At 39.4% G+C, this 13,074-nt stretch overlaps 1 protein-coding gene across 1 annotated transcript in view; it reads right to left on the bottom strand.

The window, feature by feature from the left end:
• CD96 (CD96 molecule) overlaps window positions 1–12,854 on the bottom strand; it is a 102,291-nt gene extending 89,437 nt beyond the window's left edge. The window contains exons 1-2 of the mRNA XM_069552942.1: window positions 12,655–12,854; window positions 10,355–10,711 (exon numbers count right to left, since the gene is read on the bottom strand). Of these exons, the coding sequence (XP_069409043.1) occupies window positions 10,355–10,711; window positions 12,655–12,715 (418 nt within the window). The 5' untranslated portion in view covers window positions 12,716–12,854. The remainder of the gene's footprint in view (window positions 1–10,354; window positions 10,712–12,654) is intronic.
• Window positions 12,855–13,074: the final 220 nt, after the last annotated feature.

Raw genomic sequence — 13,074 nt, 5'->3', positions numbered from 1 at the left:
TCAGATGGTAAAGAATCTCCCTGCAATGCTGGAGACCCAGGTTCAATCCCTGAGTCAGGAAGATTCCTTGGAGAAGGGAATGGCAACCCACTCCAGTATTCTTGCCTGGAGAATTCAGTGGACAGAGAGGTGTGGCAGGCTATAGTCCATGGGCTTGCAAAGAGCTGGGCATAACTAAGCAACAACTTACACACAACATATGTAATATACTCACGGAAAGAATATGTGAGTTAAGGACATTATATTCAATCTTAAACATGAAGAGTATAAAAATAAAACTTATTAAGAGCTCACACAAGGGCTCAGGGAATACTGTACCATGAGCATTTGCTGAATATTCTCCAACAGAATATACTTCAAACTGAAGAGATCTTTACATAAAGACTGAGGGTAAGTGTTGAATATGTATTTACCTCTAGCACGAAGAATAAATAATTGTTATAAGTGAGTAGTAATGAATATATATTTTTAAATGAAGATACAATATAAGTGTCAAAAACAGGGTTGGGTGGGTATTGAGGGACTCCTTGTTTCAGGAGCATGAAGAGGTCAGTGAAAAAAAGATACATATAAGACTGAGCAAGTGTGTTAAAAATCACCATTTTCAGGGCCCTGGAAATTGACCAAAGACAAATAGTTAATTGATAAATATTTCTTCTTGACAAGCCACCAGAGCTTCAGTAAGAACAGTAGGAGTCTTCAGCCTGCTTGCTTTGCGATCCTTCCATCACCTTTCTCTGGAGAAGGCAATGACAACCCACTCCAGTACTCTTGTCTAGAAAATCCCATGGACGGAGGAGCATGGTGGGCTGCAGTCCATGGGGTCACGAAGAATCGGACATGAATGAGCGACTTCACTTTCACTTTTCACTTTCATGCATTGGAGAAGGAAATGGCAACCCACTCCAGTGTTCCTGCCTGGAGAATCCCAGGGACAGAGGAGCCTGGCGGTCTGCCGTCTATGGGGTCGCACAGAGTTGAACACGACTGAGGCGATGGTGTGATCACTCATCTAGAGCCAGACATCCTGGAAAGTGAAGTCAAGTGGGCCTTAGAAAGCATCAGTACGAACAAAGCTAGTGGAGGTGATGGAATTCCAGTGGAGCTATTTCAAATCCTGAAAGTTGATGCTGTAAAAGTGCTGCACTCAATATGCCAGCAAATTTGGAAAACTCAGCAGTGGCCACAGGTCTGGAAAAGGTCAGTTTTCATTCCAATCCCAAAGAAAGGCAATGCCAAAGAATGTTCAAACTACCAAACAATTGCACTCATCTCCAATGCTAGTAAAGTAATGCTCAAAATTCTCCAAGCCAGGCTTCAACAATATGTGAACTGTGAACTTCCTGATGTTCAAGCTGGTTTTAGAAAAGGCAGAGGAACCAGAGATCAAATTGCCAACATCTGCTGGATCATGGAAAAAGCAAGAGAGTTCCAGAAAAACATCTATTTCTGCTTTATTGACTATGCCAAAACCTTTGACTGTGTGGCTCACAATAAATTGTGGAAAATTCTAAGAGAGATGGGAATACCAGACCACCTGACCTGCCTCTTGAGAAATCTGTAGGCAGGCCGGGAAGCAACAGTTAGAACTGGACATGGAACAACAGACTGGTTCCATATAGGAAAAGGAGTGCGTCAAGGCTGTATATTGTCACCCTGCTTATTTAACTTCTATGCAGAGTACATCATGAGAAATGCTGGGCTGTAAAAAGCACAAGCTGGAATCAAGATTACCGGAAGAAATATCAATAACCTCAGATATGCAGATGACACCACTCTTATGGCAGAAAGTGAAGAGGAACTAAAAAGCCTCTTGATGAAAGTAAAAGAGGAGAGTGAAAAAGTTGGCTTAAAGCTCAACATTCATAAAACGAAGATCATGGCATCTGGTCCCATCACTTCATGGGAAATAGATGGGGAAACAGTGGAAACAGTGTCAGACTTTATTTTTCTGGGCTCCAAAATCACTGCAGATGGTGACTGCAGCCATGAAATTAAAAGACGAGCTTCCCTGGTGGTTCAGAGGTTAAAGCATCTGCCTGGAATGCTGGAGACCTGAGTTTGATCCCTGGGTTGGGAAGATCCCTTGGAGAAGGAAATGGCAACCCACTCCAGTATTCTTGCCTGGAGAATCCCATGGAGGGAGGAGCTTGGTAGGCTACAGTCCATGGGGTCGCAAAGAGTCGGACACGACTGAGCGATTTTACTTTTACTTTCACTCCTTGGAAGAAAAGTTATGACCAACCTAGATAGCATATTCAAAAGCAGAGACATTACTTTGCCGACTAAGGTCCGTCTAGTCAAGGTTATGGTTTTTCCAGTGGTCATGTATGGATGTGAGAGTTGGACTGTGAAGAAGGCTGAGCACCGAAGAATTGATGCTTTTGAAATGTGGTGCTGGAGAAGACAGCAAGGAGATCCAACCAGTCCATTCTGAAGGAGATCAGCCCTGGGATTTCTTTGGAAGGAATGATGCTAAAGCTGAAACTCCAGTACTTTGGCCACCTCATGCGAAGAGTTGACTCATTGGAAAAGACTGATGCTGGGAGGGATTGGGGGCAGGAGGAGAAGGGGATGACAGAGGATGAGATGGCTCAATGGCATCACTGACTCGATGGATGTGAGTCCGAGTGAACTCCAGGTGTTGGTGATGGACAGGGAGGCCTGGCGTGCTGCAATTCATGGGGTCGCAAAGAGTCAGACACGACTGAGCGACTGAACTGAACTGAACTGAACTGAGGTGACTTAACAGCAACAGCAGCATCACTTTTCTCAACTAGGTCGGGGAGAAAGGTCATTTCACCATCTTATAATTGGCTACAAAACCCAGCAGCTTTACTTCCAAAAGGGACAGACTTAAGTTAGGTATGAGCATGAAAATCTTTCACTTTGTCAGCTAGCAAGGATAAACTTGGTAGGCAACAGAAAAAGACTGAGGCTTGGTTAGTCTGGGTGTGCAGTCCCAGTGGGATGAGTGGCAGACCAGACAGACAGTTAACAGAGATTCTAGAAATCAGAGAGTCATAAAAGTGCTGACATAAATTCTTTACACATACCAGGTTGACTGGGAAAAATATACATGAGTAAGGGGATCTGAGAGAGCTCAGTGAAAAGTGAAGGCCAAGGGAGGTATTACTGTTGCAATTTTGAACACAGTCTCCAACTCCCTTTCATACAGACGTCTATGTGTAGAGGGTGGAAGCCTATTGGGCTTGAGGTATTTAAGCAAAATTTTTTGCCAAATTCATTTGTGGACCAACAAAGGGAATTTGACAATGTACGGGCAATTCCTTGGAAGTAAAACTAAAGACATGAGAATTATAGTAAAAAGCTAAGCAGAGGTATCAATGGCCATAAGTGTACGGTCAAAAGAGATAGATTTTGCAATTTAAATATGAGCAAGTTACTGAAAATTTTAAAAACCCAGAGAATCTAGAGTTGTCATGTTATGTTTTTTTTTTAAATGTTTAGCTTTCAACAACAACAACAAAATGATGATGTATGAGGGAAACAAGAAAGTGTGACCCATACTGAAGAAAAAAGTGGTTCATTGAAATTCATTCTGAGTAGACCATACATTAAATTTAACAGATTTCAAAGCAGCTATTAAAAGTATGTTCAAAGGATTAAAGCAAAATATGGTGACAATGATTCAATACATAGGGAATTTTAGTGAAGATAAAAAGAAACAAATGATTATTCTAGAGTTTAAAAGTCTATAATAAAAATTACAAAATTCACTGGAGATTCTCAACAGCCAATTTGAGATGGCAGAAGAAAGAAAAAAAGCATACCTAAATAATGATTAATATAAACTACCTAATCTGAAGAAGAGAGAGAAAGAAGATTGAAGGAAAACAGTTTCAGAATCATATTGTGATTGATTGTGAAGTCACTCAGTCATGTCCAACTCTTTGTCACCTCATGGACTGTAGCCTACCAAGCTCCTCTGTCCATGGGATTTTCTAGGCAATAGTACTGGAGTGGGTTGCCATTTCCTTCTCCAGGGGATCTTCCCAACCCAGGGATCGAACCCTGGTCTCCTGCATTGCAGACAGATGCTTTACCCTCTGAGCCATCAGGGAAGTCTCAGAACCATATAGGACAAATCAAATGTTCTAACATACATATAATTAGAGTCATAGAAGGAGAGATGAAACAGAGGAGGACAAACAAATATTTGAAGAAACAAAAGCCAAAAACTTTATATTTGATTTTAAAAAATTTCTCCAAATTAATCTACACATTCAAGAACTATAAAACCTAAGTAACATAAATATAATCAAATACCCACCTAAGCATATCATAATCAAAAGCCAAAACAAAGAGAAAATTATGAAAGCAATCAGCAGGGAAAAAAATCTCAAATTTATCACATGCAGGGACCAATAACAGAATCAATGGTTCATGTCTCACTGGAAACAATGAAGATCAGAGACATGTTCAAAATATTGAAAGAAAAAACAGTCCACTAAGAATTTTGCACTCAGTGAAACTAACGTTCAAAAATAAAAATGAGAAAAAAAAGACAAAACAATTCATGGCAAGTAGATTTTTCTTATATGAAATTCTAAACTATGTCCCTCAGGCTGAAAGGAAATGATAACAAACAGTAACTTCTCTCCATGGGATGAAATGAAGAGAATATGAAATGGTAAATATATGGGTCTATATAAGGTTTTGTATATATTTTCTTTTTTTCTTCTCAGTTTTTTTTAAGAACATGAAATTCTTCAAATCATTAATTATAGCACTGTTCTTTGGGTCTATTATATGAGGTCGTTCATGTGTCTGTTTTTTCTCTACTTTCTCATTTTCTCACAACTTACTCCAGCACATCCCTTCCTTTTGTTATTATTGTCATTAACAACACAATATGTCTTCTTTATTTATGTAATACATATAACAAACTGCATACATAGAAAAATGGAAACATTGGAGTTAACAATAAGGATATTAAAATAACTTTTTAACATATTCAAGAATAGAGAAAAAGATGAAGGGAATAGATGAAAAGATGAACAAGTTCATCAAATAATTAAAACTATCAAAGACAATAACTTTAAATATAATATCAGAAATTAAGAATGAATTTGATAAGACTGAAAAATTACTGTATATCAAGAAAACCACTATTTGTTAATTGGAAAATAGGTTAATAGAAAATTTCCAAACTGAACCCCAGAGAGGAAAAAAAGTAGGAAATACCAAAAAGGTACTAGAAATAATAAAAATATAGTTTGATATATTTAATACTAGAAACTTAACATCGAAAGTTTAAATACTAATTTAAAAAACATGGAAGTGTTAGAAGTAAGAGTGAATTTCTGTATAATCTAGGAATGGGGAAATTTTTCTTAAGTATGACTCAAAATTAGAACCATCAAGGAAAAAGTGATAGATTTTATTTCAAAAGGTAAGAATTATGCTGCACTGGAAACAATACCATAAGAAGGTATGGATAGATGAAAAACTGAGAAAGTATTTGCAATTTATATCACAAAGGGTTAACAGATTTTATATATAGTATATTTTCAGCCTAATAAAGATAATAACTATAATGAATTAAAATTCACTAATATGCTTAAGTTCATATAGATTCTTGATACTGAACATGAATACTTGTCACCTAGTGAACAAACTCATTTTTAAAACTGGTAAGTAAAGGGAAACAATCAAGTGTCTAGTCTGTGTTTTTTTTTTTAAACAAATTGTATATCTAATAAACAATTGGTTCATGAGAGGAAGTTCCTCTTTATAAGAACATTTCAGCTGATAAATGAAGGAATGAAAAATTAGAACATCACTATCTGGCTGCCAATAAAAAATGAATGGATCTAAGGCAGTACCCATCAATGCTGTTAAGATCACACAACCGGACATCATGTAGTGCTGATGTAACTACACAACATCACCTATGAAATATTCTTACCAGAAGGTAAAAATAAATGTGGTCAAATATGCATACCGAACTAAAAGATGAAAGAAGAACATGGAGATACCATGAGATGTAAAAGCAAAATCCAGGCTGTGGGTAATTATACAAGACAAATAATCAAATTTGCTCAACAGATGCATTGGCAAAGAAAAATAAGAAATGTCAGACAGCCTTCAGATTAAAAGAGAATAGACTCTCTTTTAATCAGAGGCAGGGGGTGGGAAGTGAGCAAAATGAATGAAGATGATAAAAAGGTATAAAGTTCCAGTTATAAGATAGATGAATTCTGCAGATATTATGTAGAGCATAGTGATTAAAGTGAAACACCATACTTCATGTTTAAAAGTTGCTAAAGAAAGTACATCTTAAAGGTCCTCATCATAAAAAAAAAGAAAGTTGTAACTGTGTGAGGTGATGGATGTTAACTGAACTGACTGTGATGATTACTTCACACATACACACACACATATAAGATCATCATGTTGTATACCTAAAGTGAATACGATGTTATATGTCAGTTACATCTCAATGAAACTGGGGAAAAAAGGTCGAAGAATGAATCATGCCTTCAGGCAGGGTAACAGCATGCAGTTAGACTAAGATTTTCAAGATTGTATTATCAAGATTATTCCTTTCTATTACCAGTACTACCCCTCTGTTATTACAGTCTATACTACTTCGTTCCCGCACCTCCTCCTCCTCCTACCATTCCTCCTTTTTCTCCTACTAATGCTTCTAAAAATATGAACACTGCTCCCCACCACCCCACCCCGCCGCCAAGGCTGTGGCTGTAATCTGGGAAATTAAAGCCACATGTGTATGTTTTATAACTAGTCCTAACAACAGCATATTTTAAACGCATTAAAGTCTTAATAGTGTGAAGCACTGTGTGATCCAGTAGCATCAAATGAAGGAAACCTGGATTACAATCACCCAAGGCTTGACTCAAAGAATTGTGTTTCTTGGAATAAATCAAATGCCAATCTATAAGGAAATTCTGTCAAATGAATATGAAAAAAGAAGCAAATGTCAAACTGTGTGTAAAATTTCTGCCTTCTTCCACAGCCTCGGAGCACTAGTTCATACAAAGGAACGAGGTACAGTTCGAAGCGGCCCTTCTCAGCTCTTCCCTCAAAGCATTTTCCCTCAAAGGCTCCAGGAACGTGCGAAGGTGGGCAGGCTTTACATTGTTTTGTGAACGGACGGGGAAGAGACTGACCCCGCAAAATGAGAGGAAACGGAAAGAGGTCACAATCACCTCTGGTCCCTCAGCATTTTCATGTTTAGATTCTTACACACCACTTCAATTTGTATTTGCTCACCTACTGCACAGACTTGTACTCGTGTGCTTGCTGACCCAACCAACCTGTTGAAGATCTCCCAGGGATGTGAGAGGAAGTGGTACAAGTGAGAGATGTGAGCGAAGATCAAAAGAATTACGGGGAAAAAGATATCATTAGGGGAACTTGACAGGGCTTTTGAATGACAAGAGGCCCCATCTAAGTATCTATCCCTTAGGTGTATACCAGGCTCACATCTTTGATCAGGTGGCACTAGTGGTAAAAAGCTTCCTCGCCAACGCAGGAGATGTAAGAGACAACTGCTTCAATCCCTGGGTTGGGGAGATCCCCTGGAGGAGGAAATGGCAACCCACTCTGGTATTTTTGCCTGGGAAATCCCATGGACAGAGGAGCCTGGTGGGCTATAGTCCACGGAGTTGAAAAGAGTCAGACACAACTGAGGGACTGAGCACACGCATCTTTGATCACTGCATGGTGAAAGAGTTCTTTCTCTTTTTCTTTTTTCTTTTCTATTTTTCTCCCTTTATACCCAAATATATAGCACCAGAACATTTCTTTAACACTGATGGCATTTTTCTCTCCTCTGGTCCAGCTGATGAACAGCAAAGTTATAATCAGACGATTGGGAACTGACAAGCACAAAGCATGTATACATGATTTCTGTCTCCCCAGTGATTTGCTGTTCTTAGCAGCTAGAAGCTTGGCCGTTTAAGAAATACATTTTCCCTCAAAGGCAGCACCACTCTCCTTTCTGAATGACACAGTATCTCTTCTCCATTGGCTGTCTTTGTGTCGAGCCATTCCCACCTCCTATTTCCTATCCGTGTTGTCAGTTCTCCATGGAATAAACATTAGGCTATCAGATACATAGCAGCATAGTTTACAGTTTTAAGAAGATAAAAAAATCTTTGTCTAAAAAAAAAAAATCTTTGTCTAAAGTGAAGTTCAACAAGTACTTGTGGTAAAGTGTGGCAAATATTCTGTTGGGCTCCATATTAAAGAAAAGAAAGAAAGAAAGTGAAGTTGTTCAGTCCTGTCTGACTCTTTGTGACCCCATGGATGGTAGCCTATCAGGCTCCTCTGTCCATGGAATTTTCTAGGCAAGAGCACTGGAGTGGGTTTCCATTTCCTTCTCCAGAGGATCTTCCCCACCCAGGGACTGAACCCAGGTCTCCTGCATTGCAGGCAAACGCTTTACCATCTGAGCTACCCATATGAGGCAAATACAAAAAGAGAGGGGGATGGACTCATTTTTTAATAAGACTTGAGAAATAGAGTTCACTCGTTATGATTATATTTACTATTCATAATGAAAACTACCACTTTCCAAACTCTTACTCTTTGGCAGGAACTATGCTAAGTGCTTTATAGCGATTACCTCATCTAATCATCAAAATCATGGTACCTATGAAGGAGGTCCTATAATTATCTGTATTGGTTACATCAGGAAACAGAAACTTAGGGACTTAGAATAATATGATAAAGATGAAATATATAATGAATGACAGAGCCAACATTCAAATCCAGACTGACTCCAAAATATATATTATGCAGGTAGACTCTATACAGGTCTTCTCATTTCTCTTCATTCTACCTTATCACCCCAATCCATCCCCAGATGAAGTATTTTTCCTGGAAAACAGCAACGGGAATAGGGGCACTGTTAAGGCAGAGGTAGAGGAGGTCCTGCTCTGTAGCTGGACTGCCAACACCATGGTCTTATCTCCTGATGAGAAGTGGAGAGGAGATAATAAATCCATATGTGGTGTTTGGCCTGGGCAGCTCCTTGCCTTCTTTAAGCACGGCCTTTGTGAGTTAGTTTTTGTTGTGTGTGTGTGTGTGTGTTTTTTTTTCTTATACTACCAGTTCACTTTGCCCCTAAGTTAAAATCATCCCATTTCGTATGCATTTTCCATTTGTTGACTTTCATTTTCATTTTTTCCACTAGTATAGAGATCATTTACTTTAGGACCAACTAATTCAGGGTAGCCATTATTATCATCATTTTCCAGATGGGCTCAGAGAACGTACATGCCAATCCCCAGGTGAAATTCAGTTCCAGCCAGAAAGGAATTAGAACTTCAACCTAGGAGTCCTGCCTCCAAAGGTGGCCCTATAAAGCAAGTATGAGTGAATGCTACACATTCAGCAGCCTCTTGGTACTTTTCCCTGCCTTGTAAGAAATATATCCAAAGCCACTTTGGTAAATTCCCCCCACAATTCTGCCCTGATTCCTTAGTCTCCCATCTCAGTGAATGGCACCACCATTCAGGTGTATATGCCAGATACACGCATGTTTTCTCTCTCCTTCACTCACACTGCCATTGTCCTAGATCCACTCTATAACCAAGTCCTACCTGTTTAATGCCCAAAGTATCAAATTTGTCATCATCTTTCTATATCTATCCAAACAACCACTCTGTCTCCTCTGCATTACTGGGGGTGTCCCCTAAGTTCTCTCCACCTTTTCTTCTCATCCCCTTTTACTTCATTGTCATACCAGTGCTGGGGAAGCCAGCACCATGTTTTCATAACACAAATTCAATCAGGCTTTAAATGTCATGTCATCCTTTGGATGAAACTACTTCGATGTCTTCCCAAGGTGCTTAGATAAATACCAAAGCCTTGAACACGGTTGACAAGGTTCAGTATGACCTGTCCTTACTGTATCTCCCACTTCATCCCTTCATTCTGCACTGCAGTCCTACTGTCGTTTCCCCATGTCCTCAAACACTGCACAGCCCTTCACAAGAGCAGTTTCCTGCCTCTGGGTTCGTCATAAATCTCCCACCTCCCAAATAGTGTTAATGTCCACACAGTCTTCAGACCTCGGCTCAGGTGCCACTTTCTCAGAGTCCATTTCCCTGGCTTCTGTCACATACTCTCACAAAACCACTGTAGCCTTTATGACTTATCACTGCTTCAATTTAACATTTATTCATTATTATGGCATTATTTGATCAATTTCTGTCTTCATTTCCAGGCAATACCTCTTTCCACTCAACCTTTCTGTATTTAGACACTATGCCTGGCACATGGCTGGCTCAGAATACATGTTTGTTGAAAGCTGAATGCTTTCAACACATGCTTCCTTCCCACTTGCAGTCAGACTTACCATTTGTCTGGATCTTTAGGCTGTAGATTTTTGTCTGAATGCCCTCTGGATACAGAGTGAAGCTACACTCATAATTCCCGGTGATCGAGGAGGAAACGTTCCTCAAGTACAGAGTCCACTCAAACACATTCCCAGGAGGTTCTCTGAAAGCCACCAGTGACCTACAGGGACTCTTGCTACCACAGTAGAAGCCATATTGGGGATGATAAACTGCCAGCAAGTCCACCTTATCAGTGACCTTGGACCACTGCATCTGTACCAACAAGCCTTTCTTCTGTGCTTGGCAGGTCAGGTTGACATCAGAGCCAGGCAAAGCGTAAATGTGTTCTTCTGCACCGAATGTTTCTTCCACTACTCCTGAAAAGGAAGGGTGTGAGCCATCAGTTTACATGATTCACAGAGAGGGACTCTTTGGTGAAAGACCTTGGTTTCCCTGGTGAACTGAGGGAGCAGCTGGAACTTTCTTTCCTGACTGCCTTAGCATTTGGAGGGAACTTGTACCAGATTGAGAGAGAGAAGCATAAAACTCAAACACAAATGGAAGACATTTGCTTAAAGACACTAGAGGAAATTAGTAAATTTTGAATATCTCTTGGTCTATTGGTCTGTCCAAAACACAACTTAAGGTCTCTGAATACCTGTGAAAAAAATTAAGCTTATTTAAAGATTGAAGCCCGCTAGTAAATTTATTATGACAGCTATTCCTGCAATGAATATAACTGGCTTTTTTGTTTATGAGTTAACAGCACATAACACAATAACACCAAATATTATTTTCTGAAGGTGAAAAGTAACTAATGAGCATATAACAATTAAAAAATACATGTTTACAGGTGGCTTTTACATATAGGTTATCTTGTTTAATTCTCCACACACATCAAAGCGTAATGCTGTTAACACTATTCATCAAAGAGGAAACCAAGGCACAGATAAATTAAGTGATTTACTTACAGTCACACTTCAGTGAGAGAACATGAATTCGGCTGTCTAGGGTCTGTGCTCTTTCTATAACCTTCAGGACCTCCAAACTCCCTTCCAAATTGGTTGAGAAGAGTAAGAAATTTGACATTCAATATAAGAGAGTCAAAAGGGCCATCATTTCCCTATAGTTAAGATTTCTGAGGTAAAAAGGGGAAAAACAGTGGTAGAGGTTTCCACTAAAAATAAACCATTGAGCAGCATCATCTATAATCAACACTGAATTGCTAGACATGAAAGATTCCCTCTCATCAGTTCTTTGACCAAATGGTACAAGACACTTCAGATATGCTAAGCCTTTGACATGCCTTCCGTAGTGTAGGTCTCAGTTTTAGAATTAACATGGAATACTGCTTCAGGAATGATATATTATTGTGACAAGTACCACTGAACCTTACAAAGGAAAAAGATAAAAAGATGACAAGCAACTGAGAAAAAACCAGGCTCTCAAAGGTACTTGACAAATGGGAATTACTACACTTTTATGGATGCAGAAGTTTGGGTAGGCAGAGGTTAGTGCGGTTTAATGTAGCTGCCCGTGAGCTCGGCTTTGCCTAATAATACACCTCTTATCCTATCTAAAGCATTATATTCCAATGTCTCCTTTGATTTATAAATCCTCTTTAAAATCTTTGTAGCTGTATCTGAAAAGCACAGTTAATTCTTAAGACACTCAGGCTCACAGTAATACCCTCATGTTATGGATTGCAGAATGGATCTTTCTTACTGCTATTTTAAACAGGCCCTTTAGGCGCTGGTCCCCGCTGTCACAAGGAGTCTACTTTGTCTTCCAGATCCATACCTATACATGCCTCATTAAAATTCAGCATATGTTCAACTCCCAAAGATCTGAGTATTTGGAGGAGAAATGCTTGCTAAATCCAAAAGAGAAAGTATTTGAGAGAGAGAACAAGTTGAGCAAGAAGCTCTGAGCCTTGATGGCATTGTGATTTTTTTCTTTTTCTTTTTTTTTAGTATTCCGGAGTTTTTCTGACAACCACTTGGACAGCATTTCATTTTCAAGAAGCATAGTTTTCCAGTTACTCCAGAGACCCTCTTAGGAAGGAAATGGGTGAAAATGTCTCAGAGCAGTGGCACACACCACCCATTCCTTTCTTGTTTTTAGTGCTCATTTGTAATCATTTCTAGATCCTTGCATCTCTCTGAGAGCTGCCACTTAAGTACATAACTGAAAACTTTAGTAACAGTCTGCCTTTGGTGATCAATTCCAGCAGTAGTCACAAAGCATTTTCAATGAACAGAGGCCCCGTTCCCTCCCTAAAGCAGCCAGTGTGACAAGAAAGGACAACCAGAAGCCTTACCCCTGACCAAATGCATCTGGATGATGGAATAGACAGCACAGTATGCCCATTTTTTCTCCATGGTCTCCTGAAGGCCTCACACCAGCATTTTCATAATGATCACGGAAGTCAATAGACACCTTTAACTAAGAAAACTCCAGCCACCCTATTCGTGCTGAAAAACCCCACACCCACCACACGCCTGTGTCTGTTTATCACTTGGCAAGACCCCAGGAAATGAAACGTCAACAGGAAAGTAATGTGGTTCACAGCTAAGTATAACCTTCAACAGAACAATGTTGAAATTGTTCTCTGAAGTCTTGTGCATCACCTTCGTTAAAAGCATTTTCAGTATCCAAAGATTCTCTCCTTCAGGATCTCTGTGTCAGTCAAACTGCTTCTAAAATCCAAACAAAGGAAATCGTGCAGAGCAGTTCATAA

The sequence above is a fragment of the Ovis canadensis genome, chromosome 1 (genome assembly GCF_042477335.2).
Source record: "Ovis canadensis isolate MfBH-ARS-UI-01 breed Bighorn chromosome 1, ARS-UI_OviCan_v2, whole genome shotgun sequence".
Taxonomy (NCBI): Eukaryota; Metazoa; Chordata; class Mammalia; order Artiodactyla; family Bovidae; genus Ovis; species Ovis canadensis.
Note: the sequence above shows the minus strand (reverse complement) of the source record. Positions and strands in the feature narration are given on the sequence as shown.